The sequence below is a fragment of the Moschus berezovskii genome, chromosome 5 (genome assembly GCF_049115385.1).
Source record: "Moschus berezovskii isolate FMDL1 chromosome 5, NW_MosBer_1.0, whole genome shotgun sequence".
Classification (NCBI taxonomy): domain Eukaryota; kingdom Metazoa; phylum Chordata; class Mammalia; order Artiodactyla; family Moschidae; genus Moschus; species Moschus berezovskii.
Window position 1 is genome coordinate 109,111,697 of NC_142464.1, and position 25,370 is coordinate 109,137,066.

A 25,370-nucleotide genomic window follows, 5' to 3' on the forward strand; every position below is an offset into this window, starting at 1 on the left:
CAAGAACGTAGCGCAGAGCTCAGGAGATATTTCCTGAGCTGAACAAAGAAAAACTACCATGGGCCTTAGCATAAAGGAGACTTTTAGCAACACAACACGGTCAGAAAGAAAAAGTTCAGAGAAGTGGACGCCGATGGAACAATAATTGCCAAGGACTGGAAACATGTAGGACACTGACTGGCGTAACACTTCTTGTTAATTTTAAAAGGAATCCACACTATACACTGGGCTTCCCTCGTGGCTTAGGTAGTAAAGAACCTGCCTGCAATGCAGGAAACCTGGAGAAGGAAACGGCAACCCACTTCAGTATTCTGGCCTGGGAAATTCCATGGACAGAAGAGTCTGGTGGACTCGCAGAGAGCTGGGCATGGCTGAGACACTAACACTCTGATATTGCATATTGATTTGCAGATTGGAATACATACTTGCTAGTTTTGGATTTTGGATGGCCTGATTTGGTTATGTTTCAAAATTCTATCTAACCAAAATGATCAACTCTTGCTAAGCAGATATGAGATCCGAGGCTCTGTAGCTCTGACTTTAACTATACTTGGATCCACAAGGCTCCTACTCTGAAGCTCTTATTTCTAGCTCATTTCCCAAAACAGAAGCACCACACGTGTCTTCACCGTGGCACCAAATCATGTAGCAATCATCAGAATTTCCAAGTCTTTGTATCTGTCCCTCAATGGAGTGTGAACATCACCTTGAAATTATATAGCAGCATACAGTCAGTGCTCATCAGCAGTGACAAAAGACAGGGGTAAGTTAATGGAATTTCATAAACGGTTATAATTTTTAAAGTTCACTGAAGTTTGGTATTGACATTAATCTCCGAATACTATAAGAAATTGATAGGTCAGCAGTATAGAATGTGAACTTAGGACACCACACTCAAATGAGAAAGCTAACAGGGATTTGAAGGCAAATAGTGACTCGTTGTTAAAGAATCCACTTACTAATGTGGGAGACATGGTTTCAATCCCTCTGTTGGGAAGAACCCCTGGAGAAGGAAATGGTAACCCATTCCAATATTGCCTTGGAAACCCCATGGACAGAGGAGTCTGGAGGGCTACAGAGCATGGGGTCACAAAGAGTTGGATGTGACTCAGTGACTTAACCATCACCACAAAGAAGCCTGAAAGGAAAAGGCAATGTGACTCACCCAAGTATCCAATCAGACTAGCCCCAATCGTCCGTGCAGGCCCATTGAGGTGTCCTGCGGAGTTGTGGATCAGCTTCACAGGAGTGGCGTTCTCATGGGAGGAAATGCCTAACTGAAGAACAAACAGGAAAGGAAACAATGTCATGAGAGAGGAATGGTCTCAACATTCTGACTGGAAAAGAAAAAAGAACACGAACGGGGAACATAACGTTGCTCTCTTGACTTCTCAGAATGTTAAAATACATAAGCGTTCATTTTTTAAAAACGTGCAAATACTTGCAAAGCCGTGGAAACTCGGAGGAAGTAAGTAAAATATTAATACAATCTACCGAGAGAAAGGTGGTGAGGGGGTCTTGGGGAACAGCTCTGGGGTGCTTCTGAATGAAACTCCGTTGTGGTGTTCTCAATACTCACTGCCTCTCAGTGTTTCTGATCAGTGAGTGTCACATAATGAATACAAGGCAGTGTCGGTGTCCACCCTAACAGGGGCGAGCGGAATGTTTCAAAGTTGGAGAGCAAAGCAAAAGAAAATTGCTTTAGACCATGTGCAAATAAATGCCACATAAACTGCGCAAAAGTTTATGGATAAAACATGCCTACACAAAAGAAATGGATTCTAAACAGATATACAAAATTTGCTTTTAAAGCAAAAAAATGTAATTCATAGATTTAATTCTGTTGTTATCTGTAGAATTAAATTTACGTGGTTTATTTTTCTCAGAAGACAGATATATCTATTCACAGGCAAGCCTCTGGCTTAAGAGCTTAATACTTACTAATCCCAAATTCTTTCCTTCCAGCCTCTTGATTTCCTTCCCCTCGGCTTTGCCTCCCCTCAACAGCCAAAATGTCTTGTCAAGCTCAATGATGGCTCCACCTTCCTAAACCTGATGGTCAGTCCTCAGCCTTCACCCTTCTTGACTGCTCTGACATGTGTGCCACAGTGAATCACTGCCTTCAACACCAGACTCTCCTCGCTTTCTCCTTTCGTGCTGGCTCCTTAGTCTTCCCTGCTGGTTCTTCATCATCCCCCCAGGTCCATGACCTGGAATGTGCCAGATCTCTGTCTGTAAACCTTTCCTCTTCTCTACCTGCATCTCCTCTTTGGTGACTGCACCTAGTCTCGTGGCTTTAACACCACCTAGGAACAACCCTGACATTCAAACCTCTCCCCTGAACTGACTCCTATTTTCAGTGGCTTTGAGAAGCCTCTTAATGGAGACACCAAAGTTTTCCAAAACATAATTCTCAGTATCTCCCTCACCACCCCCCAAACTACTCTTCCTATAGTTTTCTTCAGATCAGAAGAAGGGACTCCATTTTCGCCTGGCCTATTACCCAGGCCTTCTCTCTTGTCGTTCTGGCCACACCTGCCTCTCTGGCAGGCATGTACTGTCCCCTCAGGGCCTCAGCACTAGTATTCCTGGAATGCACACTCCACTCCCCTCCCCCCATACATACATCATTCATTCTGCCTTCTCTCTCTCAAGGCTGCTCCAATTTCACCTTCTCAGGGAGGCCTCTGACCCTCCCACTAAAACTATCAGCCTCTCTCTCTCTCCCCTTTCCAGCTTGGTTCTTCTACCTAGCACTCTTCGTCTTCCAACACACTCTATGATCAGGTTATTTCTTTCATTATTACTGTCTGTCTCTTCCATTAGAATGTAAGAACGTTAATAAAGGCGGGGATTTACTCTTCATCTACTGCTGTGTCCTGAACAAAATGGTGCCTGGCGTTTAGTAAGTTATCCAGAAAAAAATTAAAATAGCAGTTATGTTCTTTAGTTTCCTAAGGTTCAATTTCTTAATTGCCAATGAAAATATAAGAATATAAACTGGGCACTTGGAAGGAAATTCTCACTCTTCCAAATTACACTAAATGGCTAAAAATGGTGTGGCTTAAATCCAAAGCAAAATAAACCAAAGTAATACGTGAAAAATGCTGTTTTTGGCAACCACCCCTGCTTGGGGGGGTGCCAGAGAAAGCTCTGGAACACCTTTGCAGGGAGCATCAGGCGTGGTCCCCTGGGAAATCATTCTGCTTACCTGCTTAGCGATGGCTTTGCTGTCCAGCTTGTTGTACACCTTCCGGATTCTCGCCACTGTCAAGGCAGACACGGACAGTGCATAGAGGCCGAATGACACCTTTTCCTCTGGTACTAATGACACGGGAGACGGTACCACACCTTCAGATTTTGCATCTTTACCTTCAAAAGAAGAATAATCCTTTTCAAAATTATCAGCTTTTTTCTTGATCCTAAGACAATTTTTTAATTCTTAGCATCATTTTAAAATGGGTAGCCTTGAAAATCTTTTAAAGTGAAACAAGGAGCTAAAATTTAGAAACTGTTTTACTTAATTTCCAGCTCTTCATTTATTTCTTTAATTAGAAAATAAGGAAAAACCATCCAGTCATAAAGCTTTGCCTGGAGAAAGAAATGGCAACCCACTCCAGCATTCTTGCCTGGGGGATCATGGACAGAGGAGCCTGGCAGGCTACAGTCCATGAGGTCTCAAGAGTTGCACATGACTTAGCGACTAAATAACATAAAGCTTTGTATCCCAAGTTTTACTCTTAAAATATACTTAATATGTAGCACAATGTAAAGGAAGAAGAAGAGTTCTAACTATTGCCAAAGGAATTACAAAACACTTTCTCTTGGTTCCAAGGAACAAGAGAGTGAGTAGAACATCTGTGAGCTTTGTAGCATTAGGTCTCCTCCCCAGTGAGAGCTCTCATGTATGCCTCTCTTTATTCTTCTAGCAGACACAGCAGAGTAGTTCTGAAGAAGCTGACTTAAGTGTGAACCTCTGCTGTATCACGTAAAAGCTGTGTGACCTATGCATCTCTGCACCTCAGTTTCCTCATCTGTACAATGAAGACGATAACAATAGTCCCTAAGTCCTGGTGCTCTGAGGAGATGAATGGATACTTGTGAGGGGCCCAGAGCAGCTATGTCCTTCATGGGTATCAATTTATTCGGCACATATTAAGTGCTCAGTCAGTGTTAGCTATTATTAGATACTATCTGAATCAAGAAACTAAGTAAAAGCAAAATTACGTAGCCACAGGACTATTATCATGCATAGTATACTTGTCCCAAATCTACTTAGAACTTTGATAGAATGAGAACAAGGGAAGGGAAGGTAACATTTGGAAAAAGTACTGCCAAAGAACTGTAGCTTAACATCAGCTCTCTGATTCTAAATTCCTTTTGGAATAAAGGATAACAGGAGTGGACTGCAGGAATAAACAGACGAGGCAAACTGATGCTAACTGGTCCAAGCTAAAGAATCTATGTGTGTGTTTGTTAGACTCTTCTCTTCCTTTTTTCCCTTTCCCAAAGGGAAAACTGCTTCATGTAATAGGAGAAATGACAGAGAGAAGAAGGCTGGGGTTAGACTGTTTAAAGTACACACCCACATCTTGGAGCTAAGAAGAGAAACTAGAAAAATAGTGATCAGACATGAAGACTAGAAACAAGAATGGACGGGATGATTACTGGAGGAGAGCATTTTGAACAGCAGAGATGGGTCAACAGTTTCATGCTGAAGAAATGCAGAGGAGAAGACCCTTTTATTGAAGAAACACAATGCATAATCTTATCTACTCACATATGCACTTATTCACACATTTATATCACAGGAGGTAAGTCTGACACAATTTTAAGAACAAAGAATAAGTTACTCACATGGCATACATACGGCCTGAAAGCTTCCCACATAATTTGGTCCTAGTTCATAAATGGTAGTAACATTTGAAGGAGGTAATACTTCTTCTAGAAAGTGTGTAGGTCCCAGGCGCCAAACCAATGAAGCAATTTGGCGCTGGGCAGGTGGAGTACCAATGTAGGCATAAACTGTGCTAACCACTGGTGGATTGGCAGAGCCTGAGCCCCCAGGAGTACTGTGAACATAATGGAGCTGTAAAGAAAAGGAAAGCAAATTTGTAACAGTCAACCCCAAACACTGTCACTAGGAAAATAACCATTTTTCAAATGTAGATTTTCATTATCCCAGGGCCATACAACTTTATAAATATACAAATGTTGTTGAGCCAGGAAAGATAAGAGCAGGCCAAGATTCTAGAAACTGATGCACGAGACAGAAATTTGTAACTAAACTCTGTAATACAGATAAACCACCTAATGCCAGAAAGGGCAACAGACAAATATAGGGACGCTCCTACTCTCTGGTTTGCAAATGAAATTAATGATGCTGTTATGGAATTTTCAGGTTGATATAAAAAGAATTTTCCAACTATGGTTAGGCAGGCAGTCTTGCAATTAGTTATAACACTTGTAATGTGAGTCTGTTGAATAAAATTGTATTAAGTGTTTTATTATGAATGAGTAGAGTGCTATACAAATATTAGAAAAATGAGTATTAAATAATTTATGTTGTTATTGTCATGCAGTTGCTCCAACACGTTGTGACACCATGGACTGCAGCATGCCTCCACCATCCCCTGGAATTTGCACAAACTCATATCCATTGAGTTGGTGATGCCATCCAACCATCTCATTCTCTGCCACCACCTGATCCTTTTGCACCTCAATCTTTCCCTGCATCAGGGTCTTTTCCAATGAGTTGGCTCTTTGTATCAGGTGGCCAAAGTATTAGAGCCTCAGTTCCAGTATCACTACTTCCAATGAATATTCAGGATTGATTTCCTTTAGGAATGACTGGTTTGATTTCCTTGATGTCCAAGGGACTCTCAAGAGTCTTCTCTAGCACTACAACTCAAAATCATAAATTCTTCGGTGCTCAGCCTTTTTTATGATCCAATTTTTACATCTGTACATGACTAATGGAAAAACAATAGCTTTGATTATACGGATATTTGTTGGCAAAGTGATGTCTCTGCTTTTTAATACACTGTCTAGGTTTGTCATAGCTTTCCTTCCAAGTAGGAAGCGTCTTTTAATTTCAAGGCTGTAGTCACTGTCTGTAGTGATTTTGGAGTCCAAGGAAATAAAATCTGTCACTGCTTCCACTTTCCCCTCTTCTAATTGCCATGAAGTGATGGAACCAGATGCCATGATCTTAGGTTTTTGAATGCTGGGTTTCAAGCCAGCTTTTTCAGTCTTCTCTTTCTCCTTCATCAAAAGGCTCTTTAGTTCTTTACTTTCTGCCATTAGAGTGGTATCATCAGCATATATAAGGTTGTTGATATTTCTCCTGGCAATCTTGATTTCAGCTTGTGATTCATTCAGCTAAGCATTTCGCATGATGTACTCTGCATATAAATTAAATAAGCAAGGTGACAATATATACTTTGTTGTACTCCTTTCCCAATTTTGAACCAGTCTGTTGTTACGAGTTTCGGTTCTCACTGTTGCTTCTTAACCCACATACAGGGTTCTAAGGAGACAAGTGAGTTGGTCTTGTAGTCTGATCTCTTTAAGACTTTTCCTCTTATTGTGATCCACACGGTCAAAGGCTTTAGTGCAGTCAGATGTGAAGCAGATGTTTTTTTGGATCTCCACTCCTTTTTCAACAAGCTGGCAATTTGATCTCTGGTTCCTCTGCCTTTCCTAAATCCAGCTTCTACATCTGGGATTTCTTGGTTCACATACTGCTGAAACCTATCTTGAAGAATTTTGAGCATAGCATGTAAATGAGCACAATTATATAGTAGTTTCAACATTCTTTGGTGTTGCCTTTCTTTGGGATTGGAATGAAATCTGACCTTTTCTAGTCCTATGGTCACCGTTGAGTTTTCCAAATTTGCTGACATGTTGAGTGTAACTAAAATGTTAAATGCTGTTAAAATATAGCATCATCTTTTATGATTTTAAATAGCTCAGTTGGAATTCTGTTACCTCACTAGCTTTGTTCATAGTAATGTTTCCTAAGGCCAACTTAACTTCACATTCCAGGATGTCTGGCTCTAGGTGAGTGACAACACCATCATGGTTATCTGGGTCATGAAGTCCTTTCTTGTATAGTTTGTCTGTGGACTCTTGCCAAATTTTTATAATCTCTTCTGCTTGTGTTAGGTCCTTACCATTTCTGTCCTTTATCAAGCCCATCCTTGCATAAAATATTCCCGTGAAGTCTCTTTGCCATGACCCATCTGTCTTGGGTGGCCGTGCATGGCATGGCTCATAGCTCCACTGAGTTATGCAAGCCCCTTCTCCATGACAAGGCTGTGCTCCATGAAGGGGACTATAATTTATACACACAGTTTAATCTCAGTGAAAAATATGTTTTTAGATTTGAAATTATACTACTGTTTACTGACAAGATGCTTAAACTGTCATTCAATTATTACAATAAACATAATTATAGAGTGTAAGAGATCAGGAAATCAAGAGCTTCTTACAGTACGGGCAGCTCTCATCTGTTGACAAGTGTGTGCAACATTTCCATAGATTGTTTTGTCTTAACACTGTCCCAGCTTCAGATCACATCTATTATTTTGTGCATTAAAGAACAGCCCCCTGTGATGTTAAGAGTATGAGTATGAAGACCAACATTTGACCTAAAGGTTAGTTTCAGAGGACTGTGACTTCCCACGGGCACAGTCATGATGATGATGATATCAATAATAAATTCCCTACTTCACAGTCCTAGAAATTAGACATTTTTATTTTCAATAATATTAACACTAAAAATAATGAAGGTGCAACCTTCTAAAAAATCTACAAGCCCATTTCAAATGCAATCCCGTGTACAAAGGAAACATGACTGTTCCCACAGAGGATTTATCATGCTGAAACAATATCACAGTAAAATATTATTAAGGAAGGAAATGTATTCAAAGGCGGCCCATTTCACTACTTTTTAAACTTTAATTCAGAAAAAGGCCGAATTCATCTTTGGTGCTTCTTTCAAGTGATATCTCTATAAAAATGGATCCCATCTTTTAAAGAACTTTAACAGCTTGCTAAACACAGTTTGGTAGAAAGTAATATGCAGAATTCATCCTGACTTAAAAAAGGACCTTTGGATGCTTTAAGGGTTACATCAACGCTTGCCTCTCTTCTGAAAATTACAGTACAGCTATCGAGAGTAATGTGTATGCCTTCGTTCATTCGTTCATTCCACAAACAATAAGGAGGCACCCAATATTATTTTCAGGGACTAATCCTGTTGATCCGAAAAGAAATATGAATAAAAACAATTCACACTCTAAAGGAAAACAGAATCTACTGGACTGCACACCGTAGTGACAATGAAGTGACAAGACAGTGTGTTCACTGCCTATTGAGGCATCTAGGGGCTTCCTCTTGGCTCAGCTGGTAAAGAACCCACTTGCCAATGCAGGAGATGAGGGTTCGATCCTCGGGTCGGGAAGATCTCCTGAAGAAGGAAATGGCAGCTGGCTCCAGTATTCTTCCCTGGCAAATCCCACAGAGGAGCCTGTCTGTCGGGCTATAGTCCAGAGGGTTGCAAAGAGTCAGACACGACTTAGTGACTGAATAACAAGAACAACAAATCTGGTTTCCAGCCATCCAACTGGTTTCTCTATGGTGAAAAAGATCCGGTAAGTGCTTGTCCTTCAGCGCTCAAGCACTGTCCTATTCACTAACATCTTCAGTACCTTGTAACACCTCCTTTATTTCTAATAAAGTGACGTGAATTAGCCAGCCACATGACTCTCACATACTGTTTTAAATGGGCACTGAAGGACAAATTAACATTAAGCCAGTATTAAAAACACCCCTGCAAACACACACATAAATGCTTTGCACACACCACTGAACTGTCTTAATAAGGTGGGTTTCCGAGCACGCTCACCTTCACAGTGCTGACAAGCTGGCCGTCAATGTAGAGGGCTGCAGTGCTGTTCTTTAGCATCCCTTTGCTCATCACCAGAACCAGGTGATGCCACTGTCCCTCAACGATCAGTTCTCCGCAGCGGAAGCGAGCACAGCATGGCAGAATCTCATAGAAAGAGGATTCTTCACTAAAATCATCAACTGAAGGAGGAGGGGGAAGAAATTGGAAACTCATCATCATCCTCATTCTAACGGTTATTCACATCGAGACTTCCACTCCTTGCTGGACTACTATCTTGCTGTTGTGCAGTCACTAAGCTGCATCTGACTCTCGTGACCCCGTGGTCTGTTTCCTGCCAGGCTCCTCTGTCCATGGGATTTCCCTGGCAAGAACACTAGAGATGGTTGCATTTCCATCTCCAGGGGGGTCTTCCTGACCCAGGGATTGAACCCATGTCTCCTGCCTCGGCAGGCGGATTCTTTACCACTGAGTCACCTGCGAAGCCCAGACTATTATGATGATGATGTAAATAAAAATACCTTATTCATTGAATAACGTAATCTGTAGTAAAAAGTAAAACCTGGGACATATTTTGCTCATTTTGATCAAGATACATAGTCATAATCAAATAAAGTTATGATAACTAATGAAATGAAAAATAAATAGACTGTAAAATAAATTCACGACAGACAAAAAAAGAGATTAGTTGAATACTACCCATCATGGTCTATTATAAAACATCTTTTAAAATCATAGTTTGACATGCACTGGATTACAGAATTGGTTAGAAAAATAAACAAGAAAATTAAACAGTTTATTTTTGCTTTATGCTCTGTTCAGTGATACAAGGGGGGCAACTATTTGTTCTTATTTTGTGGTTGTACGGCCTTGACCTTTAGCTGATGACTGTTGGTAACAAAGTGATTTGTGGAGTGGAAAAGCTTTTCTTTTTTAATTTATTTTTTAATTGAAAAGATATTTTCTTTTGCTCTGGGGATCTGCTAACATTTGCAACCATTTCTTAACTCTAATCTGGTTCCCTCTGATACTGAGTTTGTTGCCAAATCATGCCAGGAAATAACGGGTTAAGTACTAACTTAACGCTAAAGTAGTTAAAATTAATTTATCTTTTATAAGAATTCAAAAGAAGATGGGACAGCAGCAGAAGTCCAGATGTTAAAAACTCATTCCTCCCTACAACCCAAGAAAAATTTTTAAAAAAGAACTAATCTTAACCATTTACCTTAATGCAGACCCAGTGGTTTTCAGTACAAGTTCATATAGTATACTGACAATTAAAAGTTTATATTATTTGAAGAAACAAGTACAAATAAAACATCATACTTCTGGAATCTTAAAATATTTTCATCCACTGAAAAGCCAAGATTTTATTTTTAAATGAGATTCAGAGTATACATCTATTGATGAGGTCTAGTGTCATGGAGTGAGGGACGCAAAAGAAAAGATAAAAGGTATGGGTGAAACCAAGAACTCTTCCCTCTCCCTTCCCTGGTTAATAGACTGAATCCTCTTGAGAGTTGTAGAAGATGAAAAATTTTTCTGAGAGCTTCACATTCTGACTCAGGCTTAAACTAAGATATACCCAGCATTCAGTGGTATATCAGGATATTTAGTGAGCCAACTGGTTCTGACAACTTTAAGTTACCTAGGCATCTAAATGAACTATAGCTGTTCAGAGGATAGATGCTTATAAAAGTAATATTGTTAATATTACTAATGTATATGTTACTAAAATTTCGAATGATATATTAACCACTGTAGTCTTATAAATTATATTCAGTGAATGATATAGTTAGAAAACATTTTTTATTGAAATATCCTCAGACCCAATCCAAACTTTTCTATTAAATTCTAGCCTCTTTCCAAATTTTTCATTATTATTCACTTTACTCATTATTCCCTTTTCAAGTTTTAGGTGGTAGGGTCCAGATTACAAAAATAGAAGTGTCGTGAGTGGGAACTTAAGACTTCTGGTAGGGTAAACGGACAGCAACAAAATAAAAGGTATCTAGACAGGATAGCCTGCTCCTTGGAAGGAAAGCTATGACAAACCTAGACAAGATATTAAAAAGCAAAGACATCGCTTTGCTGACAAAAGTCCATATAGTCAAAGCTATGGTTTTTCCAGTAGTCATGCACAGCTGTGAGACTTGGACAATAAAGAAAGTTGAGCGCCAAAGAATTGATGCTTTCACACTGTGGTGCTGGAGAAGACTCTTTGAGAGTCCCTAGGACAGCAAGGAGATCAAACCAATCAATCCTAAAGGAAATCAACCCTGAATATTCATTGGAAGGACTTGATGCTGACGCTCCAGTACTTTGGCCACCTGATGCAAAGAGATGACTCACTGGAAAAGACCCTGATGCAGGGAAAAATTGAGGGCAGGAAGAGAAGAGGGGAGCAGAGGATGAGATGATTGGATGGCATCACCGATTCAATGGACATGAGTCTGAGCAAACTCCAGGAGACAGAGGAGAGGGAAGCCTAATGTGCTGCAGACCATGGGGTCGCAAAGAATCTGACGCAACCAGCGACCGAACAACAATAAGACAGGATGACCGCCAGCGAGGGTGTTGTTCACCAAGACAGGAAAACAGACGGAAATGCAGACTTTAAGAACAAGTGTTGCAGTGGACGTTTATTCACATTAAGATGTCGAGTGTGCAGTGAACATACGAGGACAAAGCCTGCGACACAGACAAATTACACATTTCTAACTTCACAGTGTCCCTGAGGTTACAGAGACACACTGCGAACAGAAGAGCGATGTTTCCTTATGAAAAGCTGGTTGAGTATAAAGACTAAACAGACAAGCTTGAAGGATGTGAATTTTAACAGGAAGATGGAACAGAAAGCTGTTGAAGGAAACTGCGAGAGAGGTCAGAGACACAGCCAAAGAACAGAGGGAGTCGGTATCTCAAACTGCAAGACTGGAGGTAGTCTTAATTAGGAAGAAAATAGAGACAGAATCAAATGCCACAAAATGGGCAAATAAAGGATTTTTAAAGCAATTCCTGTACTGATGCCTAACTCTGGACTGATCATGGTTAAGGATCCTAAGACAAGAAGCCTTACTATCTAACTGATGAGTTAACAGTCATATTCAATCAATAAGTGAATAGTGACTACAGGTGAAGCAATATAAGCTATTATTTTATTTAATTAGATAAAAGACAAAATTAGATGATAAAAAAGAGGTATGTTTATATACAAATGCTTACATTCAGAGCAAAGAAAATTCAGTGAACTGATATTTCTATATTATTTTATTTGTATCTTTTAGGAAGATCTTCATGAATGCCTTGAGTTTGAAGTCAGCAATGTAACAGTATGGCATGTTGGAGGGAATTAAGAGAATTAGGATTACTAAATGGTCAGTATTAAGCCTTGAAGGTTAGCAGTGAATAAAGTAATTAAAATGTTATTGTGTCTAGCACAGAGTGGCACATATGGTAGGCAGGTGCTCAATGAATATTCATTAGTTAAGCAGAATTCACAGCCAATGAAGATCCTTACTAAAATGTATTAAACAAGCATCCTGCTTTCCTAGCAAAAGCTGTGATTTCTTGGCGAGCAGAGATGAATCCTTATTTTAGGACCTCTCTTCACTGTTTTCTATCTAAGTCTCTTTTGAAAGTGAAAGTGCCCTGAAATTTCACCTGTAAACAATCTTCAAGCTATCATATAACCTATTCTATTCTATAATAATTTAAGTGAGAGAAGAATTACCACTGGACCTTAAAACATAACTGAATAATACAATGAAGTTTGGTACTTTTAGTAATTGCCAGGAAGCAAAAAGAAAAAGGCAGATACTGACCATAATTTTGGAGTAGTTCCTCTTTGGTGGAGACAATCAGAGACCGATCTTTTGCAGACAGAACTATGGCAAGGCATACATAATGGTGCTCAGAAGAATTTGCTCGGCGAACAACAGTAAGGAGTCTGACTGGGTGGTTACTGGGAGGAGAACTAAAATGTTCAATGCAAAACCAGCTGGAATAGCTTAAGCCAGATGGAGGAGGAAAGAATCGTTCCCCTAAAGTGAAAATAGAAAAATAACAATGAGAGAGTTTGTGTTGACTCAACACAAACACATTTGTATTTGAAAAAGATGCCAGAAAAAGCAACATTTCTAAACAATATATAGTCTGCTGGGAAAAAAAAAAAGAATCTCATAAGCAGAGAAAGTAATACTTACCAGAACCAATGCCGCTGACCACGGCCCCATCGATAAGACCTGTTGTGACAGCATTGTTTGTAGGGGCATTATGAGGGGCCAGACTGGGCAGAAACAGGCAGCTATTAAGGAAAAGATAAAGTACATTTTAGAGGGCAACTGTTTTCTTCTCTTATTGCTATGTACTTACCACAGTGAAACAAACTACCATTATTTAAGGGTAATCAGAGATAGGAGATTGTGGAATAAGTCTGGATGCCTAACAAAGTCCTTCCCTTCTTTTAATTATGAGAATATCAAAAGACACTTTAAAAAATTTAAATTAAAAAAATCAATAGTATAATTTGCACATGGTAAAATGCACCAATATATAACCCTGTTCAAGATACTGGAACAATTTCATCATCATATTTATAGAGAAAGTCCCTTGTGGCCCTTTCTAGTGAAGTCAATCTCTTCTGTTAACACTGTTCTGATTAGTTTCGCCCAATCCCAAATGTGTTTTAATTCACTGTCCAATAATAATCCACAACAATGTCTTAAAATACAATTTATGTATAAGAATCCCACAAACAACTAGCACAGATACAGATCTTTTAGCATTTATATCCATTTTGAGGCTAAGTGACTTTATAAATATACTCTTCTAGATTTGCTATAGATCCCTTTTTAAAAAATGATTAATATATATTATTCTAGAATTTATAAGCAGAGGAGTGTCTCTTTTTTTTTTTCTCTTTTTGGCCTCGCAACTTGCAGGATTCTCAGTTCCCCAACCAGGAACTGAACCTGGGCCAGCGTAGTGAAAACCAGAATCCTAATGACTAGGCCACCAGGAAACCCCCTTGACTCTTTATTGTTACTTCTACTGCTCTGGTTTTTTCCTGCCACTTGCAAATATTTACTCATTTAATGTGAGAGTAACTGAATACGTATGTGTAAGATAGTAAGTTAGGTCATGTGAGAGAAAAAAATGATGACAAAACCTAGCCAAAGATCTTTTAAAATAATTTTAATTTGTATGTTATCTGTAACTTTACTGTACTAAATCAGGTGTTGATAAACATTTTCTTGAGCAGACCTGAACATCAATATTTTATGCTTCGCAGACTAGACAGCCTCTATTTGTACTCCAGCATGAAAATATTATGAATAATATATATACATAAATGAATGTGGCTGTGTTAAAATGAAATACAATTTACAAAAAAAGAAAGACAGATTTGGACTGTGGACCTTCTACTGCTGATTTCCATACCATACCAACTTATTTAGCATAATAAATAATTAAAAATAGTTAAATCTAAAAACCTTAAAATAATATACTCAAGAATTCAATCATCTGAAAATATATAGCATATGCTGTATTGTACTTGAGTAAATTTAAAACCAAAGATCTATTTGTCAAAGGCAAGACTGAGGCATAAAATAATATAAGGTTTGGCTACCTTGCAAATTTCTTACCCAAATCCTTCAAGGGATGTGTCAAATTCAACAAAAGCTGGAGTAACTGATGACCCATGAAGTCTGATGTCATGTGGGGTTGTCATGGAGACCAGACATTTCACTCTGGTCAGGGGTACAGTACTTCCTTCTGCAGATTTCACTAGGCTCTTGCTTATCCGGTAATGATTATCTTCATGTAAACTGAAAACATTATCAGAACCCAGACCTTCCATGGATGTGATCATACTACCTGTAAGTCAAAGAAAATCTCTTGGGAAGAATATCATGTCGATTTCTAAAATAAAGACTTTAACAAGACTGATTAATTTTTAAATAATTTTACTTTTAAAGTCTAAAGTTATTATTCAGTTTTAATTTCATTTATGTTAATTTTAAAACTTAAATATCATAGTTTTTTACTTTGTTATTTATTACTAAAGCAATAAAAACATTGCAGAAATGTTGGAAACTGCCGAGTACAAATATAGATCAGATAGAAAAAGAATAAAAATCACCAATGATCACTATCTAAGCCACTGGTACAGTAAAATTTAATTAAAAGCTACAATTAATGATGTTCATAAAAAACAGATTATACTTTAATTCCACAAAGTTATTTAATATTTATCTTTGAGGAGAAAATATTTGAGAAGCATTATAAAGGAAACAGTTCATTTTTCTTATTTTAAAAAATCAGACATAAATAGCAGAAACTTGCTTCTTCCATTTTCTCTCCATTTTTAATTCTTCTAACTATAAACATGTGATCACAAAAATACTTGAATTGAAAAATCCCTATACGCATGCAAATGGTAAACAATTCCAAGAACAAAAAAATAAACTTTATACAAGCTGTTTTATTCTTTTAGGAATATATCACAAATGGCATGGAGAAAATATTCCCTCTCAAGATAAACCATATGAATTTACCTGTTTCCCTCTTAAGTGTGCTAACCATTCAGGCAACCATAAACATCTTTCAGTATTCTCTTAGAGAAAGCAACTATATTTGTCAGCTCTAAGGAACTATGTAAAGTACAAAACCAACAGAAAATATATATACATGCAGGGGATATATATTAATTGATAAGAAAAACTGAAATACTCTCGTGTTCCAATAAAACTGTGTTCGAACTCGAAAGATCTTCAGGTTTCCAGAACACAGTATTTGTTCAACACTGATAAACCACAGGAAATATGAAGGTTGAAATAATGGTTAAAGGTTGTTCAGTTACTTTGATTCTCATCTGAAAAAAGGGTCGAACTAAATGATGACTACAAGAATGGGCATTCTAATTCAAAAAAAGAAAAAGAAAAAAAAAAAGGGCATTCTACTCTTCTAAGTTTTATTCTTTCCTGCTTCACTAGTAATGGTCACTTCATCAACACAAAGGCCTTAACTATGGCTAACAATCAGACAAAATAAACTGTAATGTTAAAACCCAACAAATTACAGAATTAACGCTGGGAGCAAATCCAGGGCAATTGAACTCTCTAGTGAGAACACTCTTTCCCTGTGAGTGGATGGAAACTGGTGCTTTTTCATGGTCCATGACGGACGGGTACACAGCTACTACATTCTGCTAACACACCCTCCCATCATCCTTCTATCAGAAACGTCTATTCTTTGGAGGCTCCTCATTAGCAATCCTATCACAGCCCTCTCTGTGAAACTGTCTTTTATTTTTTAGCATATTTTTATTTAAAAAATCTTTTTTTAAGTCTTTACTGAATTTGTTACAATATTGCTTCTGTTGTTTATGTTCTGGTTTTTTGGCCATGAGGTATGGGGATCTCAGCTCCCACATCAGGGATTGACCCTGCGGCCCCCCAGCACTGGAAGGCAATGCCTTAACAACTGGACTACCAGGGAAGTCGCCCATCTACGACTGTTGGCATTTCGCTCCCCCTTCGTCCCGGTACTAACTCTTGCCAGTGTACCGGGGGAGGTCAACCTAACACCCCACTTCTATGATCACCTTTCCTCCAATGAGCTCCGCCTCTGCTTCACTCCAGAGCCACAATCTGGGTACAGTCTTCGTCTTTGCTTGTGTCACCGCTCCAGTTCTGACTGCTATTATCCGGTCTCCTTCGTCCAGCTCTCCCATTCTTATCCTCTCACTGCATTTGCCTTTCAGCCAAGCCACTCTTCTCCCTCCCAGTGATCCGCTCCTTTTCTCCCAGCCTCCAACTAGCTTCTTCATCTATCCTATTCTCCTTGGTGTAACTCATCAACTATTTTTATTAGCATTTAAAATTTCCTGTTCTCCATGTCCTCCCGCACCAACTGTCTTGCAAAGCCTCAGTCTTTTAATAGCCCAATCAACCACTCTAGTCCAGGCAGCAAAAGTTAATTGAGAAAGGCAGAGAAAGCATGGATCCTCTGAGAAAGAGGTATTCCCCCTTCCAAACCAAGGGTTATTCTTTACAGTTCTCATCTTCTCTCGATGTTGCTTACATCAATTCTTCTTCCGCCATCCCTATCAACTGCTTCTCCAATCAATGAGATTTATGTTTTTCTATTTAAATAACAATGAACAAAAACCAACAAACCCTTTTATTCCACAGTTGAACTTCTCTTGAAATAATATTCATCCTTTACATGATTTTCATTTATGAGATAAAACCAGAAAAGGGAATTTCAAAAGTCAACTTACTTCTCATCTCTGGCTCATAACTCAGTGAACTTGGTTTGTGGACCCTATATTGTTTTAGCAGTTTTTTGTCCCAGGCACCACAATTTAATGGACTTGCCAAACGCAAAAACTCCCTAAAGAGGAGACAAAGCAAAGTTATTCCTTGATTGAGAACATTATATAAATCATAAACTAAGCACACAAAGAAGTGATTTAATGAATTATAACAAACCAAAAATGCTAAAGCAATCCAAACAGTTTTATAATACACAAAGTTAATTTTATGCTTTGATCACCAACCATTGAAAAGAGCACAAAATACTGTGACAAGTTAGAAAATGAAAACCGAAGAGCATGTTCTCCTGGAATGTGATGGGTACAAATATAGTGAAATGTTACGGGATTACACAAATAGAAGCCCTTTAAACCTAGTCATTTATGGCATCATGTAATAGGAAAAAAATAAAATAAAAAAGCCTTTTTTGAATTTTCAAGTCCCTACAGCAATATACACAAACATTTAGAAGTCAGGTACCCTTTGTCACTTTTTCACAGAGAGCCCAATATAGTTAGCTAGTAACTTATGGCTTATTGACAGCCAGGTGCTTGTACCACCACACAGCCTTCTCTTCTGGTAATTCAATCATTGTGAAAACCAAGTCTGTCAAAATGGTTGGTTTCCATTGTTTACTCTGTTTATCTAAGTAGGCAATATAAGTTATTTAGTAAATATAAGTGTTAGGTATGAGATAGTCTCTCTCACTCCCTTATTCACTCTCTCTACTTTTAAAGTAGCAGGTCACCAAAAAGGATCAGGGGAAATCTCCACGCTGCTTTCAAAACTTTAGGTCTCTGAATACATCCATAACGTGATGGTCAAAGTAAGCAGAGACCGTCTCATTAGTGTAATTAGTGTAATGATGAACTGTACACATTAGTTAGTGTAATAAGGACTACCACACTGCCTGGTACAATACTGTTTAACAAATACTAACTGCAAAGGTTTTCCTTAATCCACCATTAGCTTGGAGTCAGTTAAAAAATATTAATTACAAATAGAATCCAACCATTTTTAAGAAAGTTCTAAAAGTTTATGAAAAAGGGGTACTTTAACAGCGGACAAAAATTATTTTATAAAGAGAGCAACTAATATTCCAAAAGTGATAAGATATACGAGTGTATTTTTTTTAAGATGGGACAAGTTGATTTACACATTAAATATGTCTGGTTAAGTAACTTAAAGGAAAGTCTTTTTTTTTTTTAAATGTTGTTTTATCTGTAAAACACAGATGAAAATAACTTTTTTATATTAAAAAAGTTATTCAAATATACCTATTTCTTGAATGGCTAAATTATGCAAGGTACATTCATACCATGGAACAAAACTCAGCAACAGAAAGAAACAAACTCTTGATACACAACAATTTAGACGCATCTCAAAGGCACTTTAATAAGCAGAAAAAGCTTATCACAAAGGTCATAAACTATGATTTAATTTACATAACGTTTTCAAGGTGACAAAATCATGAAGCTGAAGAACAGATTAGTGGTTTCTAGGGATCAGAGATGGCCGGGGTTAAGGAAGTGCATATGACAATATAGGGGTAGCACTGGGGAGATCCTTGTGACATCTTAATTGTGTGACTGTTGTTGTTCAGTCACTTAGTTGTGTCCAACTCTGCAACTCTATGGACTGTAGCCCACCAGCCTCCTCTGTCCATGGGATTTCCCAGTCAAGAATACTGGAGCAGGTTGACATTTCCTGATCCAGGTGATTTCCCAACCCAGGGATCAAACCCATGCCCCCTGTATTGGCAGGGAGATTCTTTACCACTGCCACATGGGAAGCCCTCATTGTGTGATGATTACATCAATCTGACCCAAGTGATAAATAGCAGGGAACTACAGTGTACATGGATACACAGTACCAATGTCAGTGTCTTGGTTTTGGTGCTGAACTGTAGTTACATAATATGTCACCACTGGGGGAAACTGGAGGATGGACAACAGAACCTCTCTTCACAACTTCCTCTGAATCTGTAATGATTTCTTAAAAGAGTTCATAAAGTGTTCATAACTATCAAGTAAACGCAAGTCATATGAATATAACATGACTTCGTTTTTAAAGCAAGGTGAGTTTGCTGGATTCTAGAAGGAGAAACAACCAACAACAAACACATCTCTTTTACTAATAACTAGATTTATCTGTTTCTATATTTTGAGCATTTTGCCCATTTTGGTGGTATTCTGGTTTTGCCCACAGGTAACTGAATATATGTTTATAAAGCAAGAACTCCTGACTACAGACTCTGCAAACAGCCATCACTCGTGGCGGCTTATTTGAATGAGAACAGGAGAACACTGACCTGAGCACCATGGGTTCCAGCGCTTGAGAGGCTAGTCGCTCGAACATCCGCTGGAGGGGCGGGTGCAGTGAGTGGTCCTCGTCGGCCAGAGCAGCACTGCACCGCTGCAGCAGTCGCGCATGGAGACCAGCTTCACACATGACCTGCTGGTTTCTTTCCGTGTGCACCAGGGATTGTAAAATATTGGCCACGGCAAGTTGAAGATCCAAGGCGTGCTGGAGTTAACAAAGAAATCCATGACACCAGGGCGCTCTTAATAAGATAGGTGATAGTTCTCTCCCTTTAAAAGGTGAAGCACACCTTTCAATATGAGGAGTCTCTAGACGCTTCAAATTACATTTAGATGAATTAAGTAGCTGGTGTAGAGGCACAAATAATCCCAGAATAGGACTAAGGAAATATTTCTAATCTTCATTTTCTCAGAAGCATATCCAGCTAGACTCCATTCTCTTTCAAGTCCATCATATTCCATGACTATCTACAAGTAACAGTATTTTTGTCTAAAGTCTTTTTCATGGTAGATAAATAATCACATTAAAGGCTATAGTTAACATTCATGACACTTTAGGCCTTAGAGACCATACAGCATTTTAACAAAACTGGCCACCCGAACTCTAGTTCACCCAAACTCGAGTACTACAACTAAAAATACATCAACAGCCAGAAAATAGTATCTTCAGTTATTTCTCTCCCAGTCTTATTAACAATTATCACTGCTGAGCAGAATTTACAAGGAGAAACAATTATTTTAGCACTAGAAGTAACCGTCTTGCATTTTAACAAATAGGAGCGGTCCTAAGATGGCGGAGGAATAGGACGGGGAGACCACTTTTTCCCCCACAAATTCATTGAAAGAACATTTGAATGCTGAGCAAACTCCACAAAACAACTTCTGAACGCTGGCAGAGGACATCAGGCAACCAGAAAAGCAGCCCATTGTCTTCGAAAGGAGGTAGGACAAAATAGAAAAGATAAAAAGAGAGACAAAAGAGGTAGGGACAGAGGTCTGTCCCTGGAAGGAGTCTTAATAGAGGAGAAGTTTCCAAACACCAGGAAACCCTCTCACCGGTGGGTCTGGGGGAAGTTTTCGAGTCTCAGAGGGCAACATAACCAGAAGAAAAAATAAAACCCACAGATTACGTGCCTAAAGGCAACTCCCTGCAGAGTAGTACTCCAGACGCTCGCATCTGCCACCAGCAAGCGGGGGCTGAATGGAGAGGAGCGGGCGGCTTTGCTTTGGGTAAGGACCGGGCCTGAATGCCCTGAGGGCAATCTGAGGGAGCTAACCTGAACTGGGGGATAGCCAGGGAGAGAGAGAGGGAGAAAGAAAAAAAAGAACTATCCTGCGAGCTCTAACCTAAGGCACTGCCAGCCCGCTCACAGAACAAAGGACTGAGCGAATACAGGAGAAAAGCTAGCTGGCTGCGGACCGGCCCATTCCCTGCTGGAGGCAGTGGGCAGGCGGCCGCCAGCCAGAGTCGGAAAGGGGCAAACTTGGCCCCAGAGAGGGCATCCCCAACCAACCTGCGAACAGGCTTCCAGTTTCTAACTAAAGACTTCCTGAGATTCTGGATGGTTGACATCCACCGGGAGGGTCGCAGCCAGATGAGCTCCCCAGAAGAGACACACGGCACACCGGAGACGGGCGTGCCCGGACACCAAGTGGCTGGGACCGGGGAACAGCACAAAATGCAGGACCAGCCGAGTCTGCGCTTTTGTGGAGTACCTGAGAACCTGAACCTGAGCTGCTTAGACCTGGGAAGTGCAACCCTGGGCCCGCTCCCCGCAGAGCAACCTGAAGCCTGAGCAGTGTAGACTGGGAAAGCACACAGGCCGTGAGTGGGGGCAGACCCAGTATGGCCGAGACACTGCGAGCACTCCCCACACACGCCAGTGATATTTGTTTGCAGTGTTCCTCCCTCCCCACAGCACGACTGAGCAAGTGAGCCTAAACAAGAGACCACCTTCACCCCCTTGTGTCAGGGCAGAAATTAGACACTAAAGAGATCCGCAAACAGAAGAAGCCAAATAAAGAGGGAACCGCTTTGGAAGTGACAGGTGCAACAGATTAAAATCCCTGTAGTTAACACCGACTACATCGGAAGGGGCCTATAGATATTGAGAATAAAAATGATCCAAAATCTTGAAAACAAAATGGAGTTACAGATAAATAGCCTGGAGACAAGGATTGAGAAGATGCAAGAAATGTTTAACAAGGACCTAGAAGAAATAAAAAAGAGTCAATCAATAATGAATAATGCAATTAATGAGATCAAAAACACTCTGGAGGGAACAAACAGTAGAATAACAGAGGCAGAAGATAGGACAAGTGAGGCAGAAGATAGAATGGTAGAAATAAATGAAGCAGAGAGGAAAAAAGAATTAAGAGAAATGAGGACAACCTCAGGGACCTCTGGGACAATGTTAACTCCAACATTTGAATCATAGGAGTCCCAGAAGAAGAAGACAAAAAGAAAGGCCATGAGAAAACACTCGAGGAGATAATAGCTGAAAACTTTCCTAAAATGGGGAAGGAAATAGTCACCCACGTCCAAGAAACCCAGAGAGTCACAAGCAGGATAAACCCAAGGCGAAACACCTCAAGACACATATTAATCAAATTAACAAAGATCAAACATAAAGAACAAATATTAAAAGCAGCAAGGAAAAAACAACAAATAACACACAAGGGGATTCCCATAATGATAACAGCTGATCTTTCAATAGAAACTCTTCAGGCCAGAAGGGAATGGCAAGACATACTTAAAGTGATGAAAGAGAAAAACTTACAACCCAGCAAGGATCTCATTCAGATATGAAGGAGAATTCAAAAGCTTTACAGACAAGCATTCTAACAAACAAACTGTGTTCTAAAACATATGTCATTGAGTGAAAGTCGCTCAGTCATGTCCAACTCTTTGTGATCCCATGGACTATACAGTCCATAGAGTTCTCCAGACCAGAATACTGGAGTGGGTAGCCTTTCCCTTTTCCAGGGGATCTTCCCAACCCAGGGATCGAACCCAGGTCTACCATATTGCAGGCAGATTATTTACCAGTTGAGCCACAAGGGAAGCCCAACAAATAGACAGGCATGTGTATCATTTAACAAATAAACTGTACTCTAAAACATATGTCATTACTATTCATTAAAAAAGTTAAAAGACTCAAATAGAAGAATCCTGTTTTTCCCCTTTATCTATTTCAATATGTGACACAGGAAGGTTCCATATCACTTTTTTGGCCCCATCCCCTTGCTTGTGCAGTCACACCTTTCACTAGTAAAGACAGGGAGGCACTAATATACACAAGCTTACTTCTGGCTGTGTCACTGACCCAACAGAGGCCAGGAGATCCAGCATAGCAAGCATGGCTCCAGGATGGATGATGACGGCATCAGAACTCGGGAGAGATGAAGTTGCCACGTGTGGTTTCAGGTCAGCAACGTTTTTAGGAGGGTAGATGGGGGGAGTAGAAACAGAATGATATGCGTGCCTATAAAAAAGAAAGAAGGGTAATTGGGTATTTAAGTTCAATCATAGTCCCTGTTTATTTTCTTCATCTTCTATTACTTTAAGTTTGGGAAATTATAAAACCTATATATTATCAATTCTTAGCGAATCACATACAGAAAATTTCACTATCAATTCTTCCGGGCCTTCTATGTTTTTACCATTTACTATTGGAATTGTTTCATTCAAGAATGGCACATGATGACTAGTTGATACTGCTCGAAGGAATACTTGAAAGTTGCTACAAGAGTAGATCCTAAAAGTTCTCATCACAAGGAAAAGAAGTATTTTTTCCTTGAATCTATATAATGGATATTAACTACACTTACTGTGTTAATCGTTTTGCAACCCATATGAATATACATCCTAAACTGATATAGTGTAGGGCATCAATTATATCTCAGTAAAACTGAAAGAAAACAAAGGAGAAAAAAAAAAATAACATATGCACCAGAAGATACAGAGAACAGGTTAAATTACAGTGATTGAAATCTCTAGAAACAACAAAGCTCTAGGAAAGATGACAATTCTGATAATTTATGATTAGAGTGCAGGTTATACTAAATCTCTCAGTGAGATTGTTTTCTTTTTAATTACCTATGTGTTTTTTACCTTTCCTTGAACCATGGGCAATATAATCAAGAACAACCATGATCAAACAAGCCGGCCTACTCTATAACTGGTTCAACTGAGTCAGGGTTGGCTTCAAATCCTGGTTCTGTGCATGTGCGCTCAGTCATGTCCGACTCTTTTGAGACCCCATAAACTGTAGCCCGCCAGGCTCCTCTGTCTATGGGATTGTCCAGGCAAGACTACTGGAGTGGGTTACTATTTTCTACTCCAGGGGATCTTCCTGACCCAGGGAAAGAAATTCCATCTCTTGTGTCTCCTGGAATGGCAGGTGGGTTCTTTACCAAAGCACCTTCTGGGAAGACTGGCCACCTGGCAATATATGTATTAAGCATCAAGGGAGTTTTCCTTTAGGTTACTTAACACTACATTCATCCTTTTTTTTCGGAGAAGGAAATGGCAACCCACTCCAGTATTCTTGCCTGAAGAATCCCAGGGACAGAAGAGCCCAGCAGACTGCACAGAGTTGGACACGACTGAAGTGACTCAGCAGCAGCAGCAGACTTTTTTGCATTATCTTCCCTACCACTGAAAATATTCATCACAATTTTTTCAATCTTGGGATATGTCCCGAATACCCATTTCATCTCATCAATGATATCCTCCTCCTATCTCATATTCTTCTTCCATAATTCATGAATTTTGCACATTTTGTGTCTTGGCACAAGGAAACAGACGCTTGTGGCTCAACCTATGGGAGCTCTTTGCTCCAGTGACTCGGTTTCAGCATAATTTGTCTAATGCTGAGCTCTGTCACCGAAAGCAGTGCAGTTGCAGCTCTCTGGCACAAGAGCAGCTTGGCAAACAGATGCTTTAAGTCACTGATTTAGTAGCAAAGAATTGGCACTGCCACGTTTTTTTTTTTTTAAGTACCATTCTCTTTTTAACAGAGATTTTAAGAAAGTATCAGCTTCACTTAAAAAACATGCTCTCCCATTTATTTAAAGTCAGCATTATCCTCCACCTACTCATTTTTTTCATTCTTTTTTTCTTTTTCTGTTTTTGTTCAGAAAGATTTAATTTCTAAACTTACTAAGGTAGATTTCTAAATGCTCATTACCAATAGGTATACTCTTACGTTTCTCCCCTTACTCTTTTCACTTGGAAAAAAAGATCCATGATTTCTCCACTGTGTAATAGGGACTCCACACTTAAGAATTTCATAAAACTTGCTTTCATTACACACAAAAAGGAGCCCAAATGTGAAGGCAAGAAACATAGATTCTAATTGTATATTCTAATTACAGGCCTTCTCAAATTATTTCTGAGTTGCCTGATATAAATTAGAACTTAAATTATGGATATGTATAGCTAGGTAGGAAGAAGTCCTTTATGCCTTTGGAAACTGAACTCTTTATTAATATTAACTATTATAGTGGTAAACTTTCAATCTTTTATAAAAATATTCTAATGCAGGAATTACATTTATTCTTCTCTAACAAGAAAGATACTGCAAACATTGCAGAAATCTAAAACATGATATGTGTTAAGTAAAATGGGGTCTATTTTAACAGGCATTGTATAACAATTCTTACTACGTCACTTTAAGTATATCACAGGTATTACACTACTTTTTAAATTTAGAGATTATGGTAAACTTACTAAACAGATAATTATCAAACAAGACCTAACCATTTACAAAGATAGGATAAAATAATATTTCAAGATTTTGTTAATTTTTATGT

At 39.1% G+C, this 25,370-nt stretch overlaps 1 protein-coding gene across 5 annotated transcripts in view; it reads right to left on the reverse strand.

The window, feature by feature from the left end:
* WDFY3 (WD repeat and FYVE domain containing 3) overlaps positions 1 to 25,370 on the reverse strand; it is a 280,291-nt gene that overhangs the window by 99,145 nt on the left and 155,776 nt on the right. For all 5 annotated transcript variants that reach the window (XM_055434540.2, XM_055434541.2, XM_055434539.2 and 2 more), the window contains 10 exons: positions 22,861 to 23,038; positions 19,544 to 19,758; positions 17,199 to 17,311; positions 14,560 to 14,791; positions 13,117 to 13,217; positions 12,736 to 12,954; positions 8,912 to 9,093; positions 4,858 to 5,089; positions 3,212 to 3,372; positions 1,166 to 1,277 (listed from right to left, as the gene is read on the reverse strand). In XM_055434540.2, the coding sequence (XP_055290515.2) occupies positions 1,166 to 1,277; positions 3,212 to 3,372; positions 4,858 to 5,089; positions 8,912 to 9,093; positions 12,736 to 12,954; positions 13,117 to 13,217; positions 14,560 to 14,791; positions 17,199 to 17,311; positions 19,544 to 19,758; positions 22,861 to 23,038 (1,745 nt within the window). The remainder of the gene's footprint in view (positions 1 to 1,165; positions 1,278 to 3,211; positions 3,373 to 4,857; positions 5,090 to 8,911; positions 9,094 to 12,735; positions 12,955 to 13,116; positions 13,218 to 14,559; positions 14,792 to 17,198; positions 17,312 to 19,543; positions 19,759 to 22,860; positions 23,039 to 25,370) is intronic.